The 14129-nt window shown below is 43.3% G+C and overlaps 1 protein-coding gene and 1 long non-coding RNA gene across 8 annotated transcripts in view; one reads left to right on the plus strand and one right to left on the minus strand.

The window, feature by feature from the left end:
* Nucleotides 1-577: 577 nt before the first annotated feature.
* Nucleotides 578-14129, minus strand: part of LOC118385595 (GTPase-activating Rap/Ran-GAP domain-like protein 3) — a 180329-nt gene continuing 166777 nt past the window's right edge. For all 6 annotated transcript variants that reach the window (XM_052521533.1, XM_052521529.1, XM_052521531.1 and 3 more), the window contains 3 exons: nucleotides 11981-12217; nucleotides 5072-5186; nucleotides 578-4366 (listed from right to left, as the gene is read on the minus strand). In XM_052521533.1, the coding sequence (XP_052377493.1) occupies nucleotides 4213-4366; nucleotides 5072-5186; nucleotides 11981-12217 (506 nt within the window). In that variant the 3' untranslated portion in view covers nucleotides 578-4212. The remainder of the gene's footprint in view (nucleotides 4367-5071; nucleotides 5187-11980; nucleotides 12218-14129) is intronic.
* LOC127930798 (uncharacterized) lies at nucleotides 8736-11469 on the plus strand. Of its 2 annotated transcripts, none has more exons than XR_008139531.1 (3): nucleotides 8736-9669; nucleotides 10250-10775; nucleotides 10852-11469. It is a non-coding gene; the product is annotated as an uncharacterized LOC127930798 (long non-coding RNA). The 2 variants fall into 2 exon arrangements; XR_008139532.1 differs by having other exon boundaries at nucleotides 10662-10775.

A 14129-nucleotide genomic window follows, 5' to 3' on the forward strand; every position in this document is an offset into this window, starting at 1 on the left:
CTTCATGAATACTGGCTCTGCTGTGAATGCTACACCTCCACAAAGTGGACAAACACGTACATGATATCCTTCTATTCACAGAAACCTTCTCAGAGGCAAAATAAACTGGAACATAATCATGAATACACAATTAATTACAGCGGAGCTCAGCTCACATTGAGTTAACTTTCCCAAATCTCAAGGTTCCATTCTCTTTAATGCTCTCTCCCAATTATAAGATTTGCCAATGCTAAATAATAGCAACACTAATAAATAAGAGGCATGTTTTTTAAATTGCTTTTAGCTGAAGCTCATGTATGAATCATTCAAATCAGGGCCACAACTGGGGACAGGCCAAGAGAAAAGAGCCAGAGAGCTTTCTAGGTTGGTATATGAGTATGACATTGTTTGATAATAATTCAGAGGTTTTAAAGGATTACGGGAGAGGACAAAGTGTAAGGTAACATTTTACAACAGTGGGCTAAATCAGGGTCACAAATAAGGTTTCTTTGTAGTCTAAAACAAATCTACTTTGAAACAAAAATATACACCTCACAAATGGTTACGGGCTTAAAAGAAATAAGACACCTGTACCATGTCAGAGTTTCATCCCAATATTACACTTTATATAAATCACAGACGACTGAAATATAACAAAACCATTTGACATAGAAACACCAGATTCTCTGCAAGTTTATATTAATTATGAAAAATATTAACATTCCACCCATGAGGCCACTAAAGGGGAAATCTGGCCATTTGACTCCAGGAAACAGCTACAATGTTGAAGCAGGTAGATCCTTACAGAGTGTGGTACATATCAGGTTTCCAGCCATTTCTTATATTACAGCGCCAAAAATAACTATTCCATTATTAGGAAGACTACAAACAAAATGTTTTCAAATTTCATAAATATTTATTACATATCAATGAGCAGAATTTACTACTTTCACAGCAGTGGTCTACAGCACTTGTTCAAATAATTGAAACAATTTTTCAAATAATAATAATAGTTCAGTTTCATTTGAGGCCACATTTGAAACACACACATTTACAAGTAGTACTTGGCATTAAAAACGATGGCGATACATTATTTTTAAGACACTTGGTGTTTTGTTTTTCTTCTTCCGTTTTCATATACATCAGAGAGGTTGAGCAACAGCCTAAACAGTTAATATTGATTTAGATACAAAAACCACTGTGAAAACATCAAGGAGTCGGGACGGTGTGAACGTAACAGGGCCAAAGGAAACAAAGGAGAGAAACAGGGACAAAGATCAAAGTGATAGAAGCTGTATTATAAACCTTCAAACCACCAGACATCCCACCCCCATTCACCTACACTCATGGTAAGAACCAGCATAATAAACAAGTACAATTCCATTGCAATAATAGTACTCCTATTTATTCCCTTTTTTCATCCCTCCAGTTTTGAGTAATAGTGTTGAAGGAGGCCACATTGAGACAGGCAATTACAGAGAGTAACAGAAGAGAATGAGAGAGGGAGAGAGATAAAACGTAGCGGGGGGCTCATGCAAGATCAGAAGAGGGGTGCCATGTCGCAAGCCGACCACCCAGAGGGCTCTCCGCGTAGCCGAACGGATGCACAGCCATGTCGCAAGCCGACCACCCAGAGGGCTCTCCGCGTAGCCGAACGGATGCACAGCCATGTCGCAAGCCGACCACCCAGAGGGCTCTCCGCGTAGCCGAACAGATGCACATGCTTTAGCCAATAACTTTCCCTTCTCAGCAATATCACCTTGACCTGTAGAGTAGTAATAACAGCATGGCCAAAATGGTACTTTAGCCAATGTCTCATCCCTAACACTACTCAGGATGATGCAGCATAAGACACTGCCAAGACAATATCCTCCGGTATGTCAGGGTGGGATCTGAACCTGGTCTTCCATGGGAGAAAGCAATGTCCTAAACATTAGCCCGTTACCCCAATAGGAAATTCCCTCTAGGGCCGAGAGTGACATTGATTTTGAAGTCACAGGCAGGGCTACCTCATCACGAGACCGTGAGACTGACTCAAGTACGCTAGATAGTGTTGACCCTACATTTCCCATGGTTCTCTAGATATGAGACACTTGAGTGGGTTGAGTCACAGACGTGATCTTCCTGTCCGGTTTTGTACCCCCTCGGGCTCCTGCGGTGGAGATCTTCCACGTGCTACCTCGTCCCGGACCTGTTGTTTTCGACTCTCTCTCTCTCTACTGCACCTACAGTCTCGACCTCCGAATGCTCGGCTCTGAAAAGCCAACTGACATTTACTCCTGAGGTACTGACCTGTTGCCCCCTCCACAACCACTGATTATTATTTGATCTTGCTGGTCATCTATGAACGTTTGAACATCTTGACTAACAATCTGGCCTTAAATTTCCATGTACTCTTAGAATCTCCACCCGGCACAGCCAGAAGAGGACTGGCCACTCCTCAGAGTTCCTCTCTAGGCTTCTTCCTAGGTTCCTGCTTTTCTAGGGAGTTTTTCCTAGCCATCGTGCTTCGGCATTGCTTGCTGTTTGGGGTTTTAGGCTGGGTTTCTGTATAGCACTTTATGACATCTGCTGATGTAAAAAGGGCTTTATAAATACATTTGATTGGTTGATTGATGCCTGACCGCTGACCTGTGTACTGATAGGCTGATATCACCCTAATCATTGGGCTTGGTTACTATATCTCTGGTACCAGAGGAGGTTAAGTGTTATGGCTTCCTCTGTGCTGTTTCAGCCGACTCGCTCTACATGCATCATAACTCGTGTTTCATGTAATGTTCCATTGCACTTGGTGAGTTATGCCTTGCTCCTAGTGAACAGCTGGAGAGGAGATAATTCCTTCTACCAAATAGATCCTATAAGGACTCTGAGGTAGGCTACAGTACCTACCATCTGTCTGGTCTCTCATCCACTGCCTGCATCCCAAATAGCGGCCTCTTCCCTATATAGTGCACTGTACTTTTACCCAGAGCTCTACGGGCCTTGGTTAAATTAGTGCACTAAATAGGGAATAGGGTGCTATTTGGGATGTGCCCTATGACTGACTACGTTACCTCATTACATCACTCCTAAATGGAAGTAGTTGGCCACTTGATCAATTCTCCAACCCAACTAACAAGTGAACAACTGGTGGCTAAGAGTCTGCATACCACGATAAAGCACATAAGCTGAGGGTGTCCTGTTGGCAGCCGATGCCACTAGCGGCCCAATACTGGACAGACTGTAAAGGCCCACTGTAAAGGCGATGCGCTAACAGGCCAATTGGCCCCTGACTAAACTGTGTTGGGCCACAGTAAACTAACTGTCTGGGAAGGTTGCGATCTGTGTATAGGAGAGTATATTCTGTGAATGGATTCTCAGGGATAGCCAGAGACAGGACAGTAGGTGCTTTTAGAGGCCCTAGAGGTGTGGGTGTGTTTGACTATATGCGTATTAAAACCTAGCTCACAGAGTCACTGTGGGTGTTATCTACAGAGGGATACATGATTATGACTGCTACTGTCAGAGACCAGCCAATTAGAGGAGAGGTGACTGGTGGCTGATGGGAGTTGTAGTTTAGTGGAGGATGTAGGGATGTGGCACTTGTGGGAAACTCTGCCTCTAGTCCAGTCCTGTATACCTGCACACAGAGTTGGGAAGGAACAAGACTGACAGACATGGAGAGCATAAAACATCGTACATTTACTAAATATGTGAATAAAATGTCTATTATAATGTATCTATAAAGGTATTCATGTCTGTCAATGTGTATGCATCTTAATGTATAAATAGATGTACACATAAATATGCATATATTATACTATATTTGAAAGTGTAATTGGAAATAATATACAATAAAAGATAAGCCACTTCGCGAGGGTGCTGTTTCAAAACGTTTTTTTTGTTGTGCCTTGGTGTGTAGATTTACATTCAGTTTTCGTTTATAGATGAAACCTTTCGCCGCATAATGACACCTGTACTCTGAACAATCCACCTCAAATGACCTCGTTTTCTTTGGGGTACTCGCTGCAGTGCAACACACATACACACATACTGACTGCGGGGACCGACTGCTTATGAAACACGCACACACAACTTTACACAATTACTCCTCCTTTACCCACCATGTCTGAGGATGAAGACCCAGACAAAGGAGATAACAAAACAAAAACAAGAAACCCAACCAAAACAAAATGACCGAAGGAGGAGAAAAGAGAGGGGGATGAGGGGGAGAAGTGCATGATGGGATTGTCTTCACTTTAGGTCCAGGACATCATCATCGAAGGATGTGGAGAGATTGAAGGCGCTGGCCAATGGCGGGCTCTCCTCTGGAAGCGCCGCATCGTCCGAGCTGAACGAGCAGTGCCGTTGGACGTCTGAGTCCGCGTTGCCCGACTTTGAGCCCATCCTGATTGGACACAGAGCACGCCCGTCAGTTTGAATCATTACTTCATGACATTTTACATTCATATCGCTTGAAATAACCGCATGAGACTAGAATTTTTACGCAAATCTTCCGTTCACATAAATGAGAAACTTCCTAGTTATGAGTGCTTTTTTTTTTATAGCAAATATGCCTCTAAAAAATATATACACTGAACAAAAAAAACGCAACATGTAAAGTGTTGGTCCCATATTTCAAGAGCTGAAATAAAAGATCCCAGAAATGTTCCATATGCACAAAAATCTTATTTCTCTATTTTGTTTATTTACATACCTCTTATTGAGCCATTCTCCTTTGCTGAGTTAATCCATCCACCAGACTGGTGTGGCATATCAAGAAGCTGGTTAAACAGCATGATTAAACATGCAGGACGGCCACTCCTAGGCAGAGTAGCAACGGTGCTGAACTTTCTCCATTTAGAGACAATTTGTCTTAGTGTGGACTGGCTTTAAGACATATTTTTGTAACCTTTTCCAGGTTTATGGAAGTCAACAATTCTTAAATCGAGGCATGGGCCACATCAGGAAAAGCTTCTTGTGAATAGCAAACTCGCATTGTGTGAGTGTTTTTATAGGGCAGGGCAGCTGTAACCAACATCTCCAATCTCGTCTCATTGATTGGACTCCGGGTTAGCGGACTCTTGACTCCGATTAGCTTTGGGTCACTCACCTGTCACTGCTAGTGGAGGTCAGTGCTCGTGCCTTTGGCTCTTCCTCAGTGGTCTTCTTGCTCATCTTCCTCTGTTTGACAGTGCCGGACTTACCGCCCGGCTCCTCGGTTAGGCCTGAGACACAGAAGACCATTCAGTAAGGAACATAACCAGAACTGCTCCGTAAGAGCACTTCTGGTTACTAGGCTACCCTGCCTAGTGGTTAGAGTGTTGGACTAGTAACCGAAAGGTTGCAAGTTCAAATCCCCGAGCTGACAAGGTACAAATCTGTCGTTCTGCCCCTGAACAGGCAGTTAACCCACTGTTCCTAGGCCGACATTGAAAATAAGAATTTGTTCTTAACTGACTTGCCTGGTTAAATAAAGGTAAGAAATAAAAAAAAGAACCGACCATAACACAGACATTCACTAAACCACTTTGAAGGAGTATATAGCATTCCAATCACTGTGGTTCCACTTCGAAGGAGTATATAGCATTCCAATCACTGTGGTTCCACTTCGAAGGAGTATATAGCATTCCAATCACTGTGGTTCCACTTCGAAGGAGTATATAGCATTCCAATCACTGTGGTTCCACTTCGAAGGAGTATATAGCATTCCAATCACTGTGGTTCCACTTCGAAGGAGTATATAGCATTCCAATCACTGTGGTTCCACTTCGAAGGAGTATATAGCATTCCAATCACTGTGGTTCCACTTCGAAGGAGTATATAGCATTCCAATCACTGTGGTTCCACTTCGAAGGAGTATATAGCATTCCAATCACTGTGGTTCCAATGCTGAGATGGTTCCAGTGGGTTAGAACAGGTTATGGTGCTGGCAACACCAGGGTTGAAGGTTTAATTCCCGCGAGGGAATCATATACTAAATACAATGAGTGGACAAAACCATGACTGAACAGGTGAATCCAGGTAAAAGCTATGCCATCAAAAAACTGTACCATCTTATGTTTCACGGAATCATGGCTGAATGATGACATGGGTATTCAGCGATATTCAGCGAGCAGGATATACGCTGCACCGGCTACATAGAAGAGCACACTCCGGTAAGACGAGGGGTGCAGTCTGTGCATATTTGTAAACAGCAGCTGGTGCACGATCTCTAAGGAAGTCTCTAGATTTTGCTCACCTGAAGTAGAGTATCTTATGATAAACTGTAGACCACACTAATAGTTCTCATCTATACTTGTCGTGTCTGTTTATTTACTACCACTGACGGATGCTGGCACTAAGACTGTACTCAGTCAGCTGTATAAGGAAATAAGCAAACAGGAAACCACTCACCCAGAGCCGGTGCTCCTAGTGGCCGGAGACTTTAATGCAGGGAAACTTAAATCAGTTCTACCAAATTTCCAACAACATGTTAAATGCGCAACCAGATGGAAAAAACATTCTAGATCAACTGTACTCCACACACAGAGATGCGTACAAAGCTCTCCCTCCATTTGGTAAATCTGACCACAATTCTATCTTCCTGATTCCTGCTTACAAGCAAAAAATTAAAGCAGAAAGCACCAGTGACTCAGTTTATAAAAAAGTGGTCAGAAGAAGTAGATGCTAAACTACAGGACTGCTTTGCTATCACAGACTGGAACATGTTCCGGGATTCTTCCGATTGCATTGAGTAGTACACCACATCAGTCACTGGCTTTATCAATAAGTGCATTTAGGACGTCCTCCCTACAGTGACTGTACGTACATACCCCAACCAGAAGCTATGGATTACAGGCAACATTCGCACTGAGCTAAAGGGTAGAGCTGCTTCTTTCAAAGTACGGGACTCTAACCCGGAAGCTTATAAGAAATCCTGCTATGCCCTCCAACGAACCATCAAACAGGCAAAGCGTCAATACAGGACTAAGATTGAATCATACTACACCGGCCGCGACGCTCGTCTTATGTGGCAGGGCTTGCAAACTATTACAGACTACAAAGGGAAGAACAGCCGCGAGCTCCCAGTGACATAAGCCTACCAGATGAGCTAAATCACTTCTATGCTTGCTTCGAGGCAAGCAACACTGAGGCATGCATGAGAGCATCAGCTCTTCCGGACAACTGTGTGATCACGCTCTCCGTAGCCGACGTGAGTAAGACCTTTAAACAGGTAAACATTCACAAGGCTGCAGGGCCAGACGGATTACCAGGACGTGTGCTCCGGGCATGTGCTGACCAACTGACAGGTGTCTTCACTGACATTTTCAACATGTCCGTGATTGAGTATGTAATACCAACATGCTTCAAGCAGACCACAGTAGTCCCTCTAGTGGAGCAGGTTGAGAGCTTCAAGTTCCTTGGTGTGCACAATAACCAACAAACTATCATGGTCCAAACACACCAAGACAGTCGTGAAGAGGGCACGACAAATTCTATTCCCCCTCAGGAAACTAAAAAGATTTGATATGGGTCCTCAGATTCTCAAAAGGTTCTACAGCTGCAACATCGAGAGCATGGTTGCATCACTGCCTGGTACGGCAACTGCTCGACCTCTGACCGCAAGGCACTACAGAGGGAAGTGCGTACGGCCCAGTACATCACTGGGGCTAAGCTGCCTGCCATCCAAGACCTCTATACCAGGCCGTGTCAGAGGAAGGCCCAAAAAATTGTCAAATACTCCACCCACACCAGTCATAGACTGTTCTCTCTACTACCGCATGGCAAGCGGTACCGGAGCACCAAGTCTTGGAACAGGTAATCAGATGATTTGCACTGTCCCCCCCAAACCCCTATTTTACGCTGCTGCTACTCTCTGTTTATCATATATGCATAGTCACTTTAATTATACATTCATGTACATACTACCTCAATTAGCCCGACTAACCGTTGCCCCAGCACATATAGTAGCTGGACTATCTGCATTATGTCCCGCCACCCACCACTAGCCCACCCCTCTTTTACGCTGCTGCTACTCTCTGTTCATCATATATTCATAGTCACTTTAACCATATCTACATGTACATACTACCTCAATTAGCCCGACTAACCGGTGCCTGTATATAGCCTCGCTACTGTTATTATTCAATGTCTTTTTACTGTTTTTTTACTATTTCATTACTTATCATCTGTTGGTTGGTAAGTAAGCATTTCCCTGTAAGGTCTACTACACCTGTTGTATTCAGCATTTCCCTGTAAGGTCTACTACACCTGTTGTATTCAGCATTTCCCTGTAAGGTCTACTACACCTGTTGTATTAAGCATTTCACTGTAAGGTCTACTACACCTGTTGTATTCAGCATTTCACTGTAAGGTCTACTACACCTGTTGTATTCAGCATTTCACTGTAAGGTCTACTACACCTGTTGTATTCAGCATTTCACTGTGAGGTCTACTACACCTGTTGTATTCAGCATTTCACTGTAAGGTCTACTACACCTGTTGTATTCAGCATTTCACTGTAAGGTCTACTACACCTGTTGTATTCAGCATTTCACTGTAAGGTCTACTACACCTGTTGTATTCAGCATTTCACTGTAAGGTCTACTACACCTGTTGTATTCAGCATTTCACTGTGAGGTCTACTACACCTGTTGTATTCAGCATTTCACTGTGAGGTCTACTACACCTGTTGTATTCAGCATTTCACTGTAAGGTCTACTACACCTGTTGTATTCAGCATTTCACTGTAAGGTCTACACCTGTTGTATTCATCATTTCACTGTAAGGTCTACACCTGTTGTATTCATCATTTCACTGTAAGGTCTACTACACCTGTTGTATTCAGCATTTCACTGTAAGGTCTACTACACCTGTTGTATTCAGCATTTCACTGTAAGGTCTACCTACACCTGTTGTATTAAGCATTTCACTGTAAGGTCTACTACACCTGTTGTATTCAGCATTTCACTGTAAGGTCTACTACACCTGTTGTATTCAGCATTTCACTGTAAGGTCTACTACACCTGTTGTATTCAGCATTTCACTGTAAGGTCTACTACACCTGTTGTATTCAGCATTTCACTGTAAGGTCTACTACACCTGTTGTATTCAGCATTTCACTGTAAGGTCTACTACACCTGTTGTATTCAGCATTTCTCTGTAAGGTCTACTACACCTGTTGTATTCATCATTTCACTGTAAGGTCTACTACACCTGTTGTATTCAGCATTTCACTGTAAGGTCTACTACACCTGTTGTATTCAGCATTTCACTGTAAGGTCTACTACACCTGTTGTATTCAGCATTTCACTGTAAGGTCTACCTACACCTGTTGTATTCAGCATTTCACTGTAAGGTCAACACCTGTTGTATTCAGCATTTCACTGTAAGGTCTACTACACCTGTTGTATTCAGCATTTCACTGTAAGGTCTACTACACCTGTTGTATTCAGCATTTCACTGTAAGGTCTACTACACCTGTTGTATTCAGCATTTCACTGTAAGGTCTACACCTGTTGTATTCAGCATTTCACTGTAAGGTCTACACCTGTTGTATTCAGCATTTCACTGTAAGGTCTACTACACCTGTTGTATTCAGCATTTCACTGTAAGGTCTACTACACCTGTTGTATTCAGCATTTCACTGTAAGGTCTACTACACCTGTTGTATTCAGCATTTCACTGTAAGGTCTACTACACCTGTTGTATTCAGCATTTCACGGTAAGGTCTACCTACACCTGTTGTATTCAGCATTTCACGGTAAGGTCTACTACACCTGTTGTATTCAGCATTTCACGGTAAGGTCTACCTACACCTGTTGTATTCAGCATTTCACGGTAAGGTCTACCTACACCTGTTGTATTCAGCATTTCACGGTAAGGTCTACCTACACCTGTTGTATTCAGCATTTCACGGTAAGGTCTACCTACACCTGTTGTATTCAGCATTTCACGGTAAGGTCTACCTACACCTGTTGTATTCAGCATTTCACGGTAAGGTCTACCTACACCTGTTGTATTCAGCATTTCACGGTAAGGTCTACCTACACCTGTTGTATTCAGCATTTCACGGTAAGGTCTACCTACACCTGTTGTATTCAGCATTTCACTGTAAGGTCTACCTACACCTGTTGTATTCAGCATTTCACTGTAAGGTCTACTACACCTGTTGTATTCAGCATTTCACTGTAAGGTCTACTACACCTGTTGTATTCAGCATTTCACTGTAAGGTCTACTACACCTGTTGTATTCAGCATTTCACTGTAAGGTCTACTACACCTGTTGTATTCAGCATTTCACTGTAAGGTCTACTACACCTGTTGTATTCAGCATTTCACTGTGAGGTCTACTACACCTGTTGTATTCAGCATTTCACTGTAAGGTCTACTACACCTGTTGTATTCAGCATTTCACTGTAAGGTCTACTACACCTGTTGTATTCAGCATTTCACTGTAAGGTCTACTACACCTGTTGTATTCAGCATTTCACTGTAAGGTCTACACCTGTTGTATTCAGCATTTCACTGTAAGGTCTACTACACCTGTTGTATTCAGCATTTCACTGTAAGGTCTACACCTGTTGTATTCAGCATTTCACTGTAAGGTCTACTACACCTGTTGTATTCAGCATTTCACTGTAAGGTCTACTACACCTGTTGTATTCAGCATTTCACTGTAAGGTCTACTACACCTGTTGTATTCAGCATTTCACTGTAAGGTCTACTACACCTGTTGTATTCAGCATTTCACTGTGAGGTCTACTACACCTGTTGTATTCAGCATTTCACTGTAAGGTCTACTACACCTGTTGTATTCAGCCTTTCACTGTGAGGTCTACTACACCTGTTGTATTCAGCCTTTCACTGTGAGGTCTACTACACCTGTTGTATTCAGCCTTTCACTGTAAGGTCTACTACACCTGTTGTATTCAGCCTTTCACTGTGAGGTCTACTACACCTGTTGTATTCAGCATTTCACTGTGAGGTCTACTACACCTGTTGTATTCAGCATTTCACTGTAAGGTCTACTACACCTGTTGTATTCAGCATTTCACTGTAAGGTCTACTACACCTGTTGTATTCAGCATTTCACTGTAAGGTCTACTACACCTGTTGTATTCAGCATTTCACTGTAAGGTCTACTACACCTGTTGTATTCAGCATTTCACTGTAAGGTCTACTACACCTGTTGTATTCAGCATTTCACTGTAAGGTCTACTACACCTGTTGTATTAAGCATTTCACTGTAAGGTCTACTACACCTGTTGTATTCAGCATTTCACTGTAAGGTCTACTACACCTGTTGTATTCAGCATTTCACTGTGAGGTCTACTACACCTGTTGTATTCAGCATTTCACTGTAAGGTCTACTACACCTGTTGTATTTGGTGCACATGACAAATAAACTTTGATTTGACTCCTTATTGATGTCACCTGTTAAATCCACTTCAATCAGTGTAGATGAAGGGGAGGAGACGGGTTAAAGAAGGATTTTTAAGCCTTGAGACAATTGAGACATGGATTGTGTGTGTGTGTGCAGTTCAGAGGGTGAATGGGCAAGACAAAATATTTAAGTGCCTTTGAGCAGGGTATGGTAGCAGGGGCACCGCTCAACAGTTTCCCGTGTGTATTCAGAATGATCCACCACCCAAAGGACATCCAGCTACCTTGACACAACTGTGGGAAGCATTGGAGTCAACATGTGCCAGCATCCCTGAGGAACGCTTTCAACACCTTGTAGAGTCCATGCGCTGACTAATTCAGGCTGTTCTGTGGGCAAATGGGGAGGGGGGGTGAAACTCAATATTAGGAAGGTGTCTTTAATGTTTTTTACACTCAGCGTTAACTGTATATCTCATTGTCACCTGTAGGTGTATTAGATAACAAGTTGATCAAATAGCTAAATGACCATGAACACTGATGGGAAAGAGGGGGTGACTCATATTATTCAGTCCACTAAACCTTCTGAATGCCCTGTCAGGTGTGTGTGTGTGTGTAGTCAGAGGTGTGTATGTACATTCCAGTCTTGGTGTCTCACCGAGCAGCTCTTTGCGGGTGCGGCTGGCAATCTCTTTGATCTCCATGCGGGACAGTGACAGGGTGTGCGAAGCCCCCTGCATGAGGGGCCCCGCGGGGGCCACACACATGCTAGGGACCTGTGCTGTCAAGCCCGTCACCACCTTGTTGACCAGCGGGGACTTGAGGGGCCTCTCGATGCTGCGGCCCACCAGGTTACTCAGGGGGATCTTGAAGATATGCTTACACTGTGTCTCACCTGGGAGAGGGAGACGGGTAAGATAGGGGGGGTGGCATGAAATGGAGAACAAGAAAAGAATGGGAGAGAGAGCGATAGAGAGAAGGGTAAAGCGAGACGGGTAAGATAGGGGGGGAAGAGGTGGCATGAAATGGAGAACAAGAAAAGAATGGGAGAGAGAGCGATAGAGAGAAGGGTAAAGCGAGACGGGTAAGATAGGGGGAAGAGGTGGCATGAAATGGAGAACAAGAAAAGAATGGGAGAGAGAGCGATAGAGAGAAGGGTAAAGGGAGACGGGTAAGATAGGGGGGAGAGGTGGCATGAAATGGAGAACAAGAAAAGAATGGGAGAGAGAGCGATAGAGAGAAGGGTAAAGCGAGACGGGTAAGATAGGGGGGAGGTGGCATGAAATGGAGAACAAGAAAAGAATGGGAGAGAGAGCGAGACAGGGGCGATAGAGAGAAGGGTAGAGGAAGAACGGGTGGCAGTGATCAAATAAGAGGAACAGAGAGAGGGGGAGACAAGAAGCAAGAGGCACAGGGAGGGTGAGGATGGATGGAGAGATACAGAGTGAGTTATTGCAGTAAGAGAGAGACACATCATTTAAACACCTGGCAACTTCAGGCCATGAATAAATGGAGACATGCTTAGACTGGTTCGTTTACCACGCACATGCACACACACATTAGAAGAACACGTGAACATGAAAAACATGAGCATGTCAAAATGAAGCCTCCTGTATCTAAACAGATTAATAACACTATATTCAGTGGCACAGTGTGTGATCTCATTATGATTTCATCCTCATCGCCATATCAACACTCTTGTAATATAATATGACCACTAAATTACAGCCATTTACAGCTATATATTATTTATTCATCATTTGGAATAAATAATTCAACTGTTTAAGTCAAATGAATTGAATGCTTAACATCTTCATAACAGCACTGCATTCCGCCTCTAGTCTGCTGTAAATCCAATCAGAGATACAACAGGGATGGGTTCATTAGGCACCAAATGTACAGACTGAATCCAGGATGGACAACTTGGATTTGGCCAATAAGAACTATAGTTATTTGATTTCCGTTGCAACATGTTTTGTTACGTTTAGCCCTGATGAACATGACCCCAGCGGTATTGTTTTGCAATGACTAATATAACCACCAGGTGGAAGTGAAGGGTCATATTCTAGTGCAGCGTTCCTCTTGAGCAGGACAGGATGGCAATACACAGGCAGCTATGTGACTGTCTGAATCAATGGGAGGCTGCACTGCACCAAACAGACTGCCGTTCTGAAATGTCACAGGGTCAGAAGTGAAGAAAGCGACATTCTGGGAGACGGGGTCACTTATATTATCATTACAGGTTCACCGACTCACTGTCACCGCTTTACAGGCACTTCTCTCCAGGAACAATCCCAGACGCACAGGAAATGTTAATAATAAACTAAATAGATATAAAATAATTATATCAAAACAAGCATGCGACCATAATCACATGGATCTATATATCCCACATTTGTTTCTGCTCCAGGGTAAAAAAAAAAACAAAGATGAGATTTAAATCAAATGTTGTACTGACAATGTTGTACTGAATTGTTATGCTTCTAACCGTCCAATCAGAATTGGATATGATTCCATGATTTAACATGGTTCAGGATTGGTCGAATACTACCAGATGTAGTTTGACAGTCCAATCAACACAGTCTCAGCATCCTGTATTCACGTCTTTACCTGATGTCAACAAATGTGATTTCAATCTGAGTAAATTCTTCACCAATGAAAAAAATCACCTGTCCCCATAGAGCAGAAACGGCAGGCATAGGCGGTTGGTTAGAGGATGGTATTTTTGTCAGCGCCCCATCTTCCCTCCCCTCCCCTCATCCCTCCACCCCCCCAGATTGCGGCACCTCTATTTGGCCCACCACTCT

The sequence above is a fragment of the Oncorhynchus keta genome, chromosome 6, assembly GCF_023373465.1.
Source record: "Oncorhynchus keta strain PuntledgeMale-10-30-2019 chromosome 6, Oket_V2, whole genome shotgun sequence".
Classification (NCBI taxonomy): domain Eukaryota; kingdom Metazoa; phylum Chordata; class Actinopteri; order Salmoniformes; family Salmonidae; genus Oncorhynchus; species Oncorhynchus keta.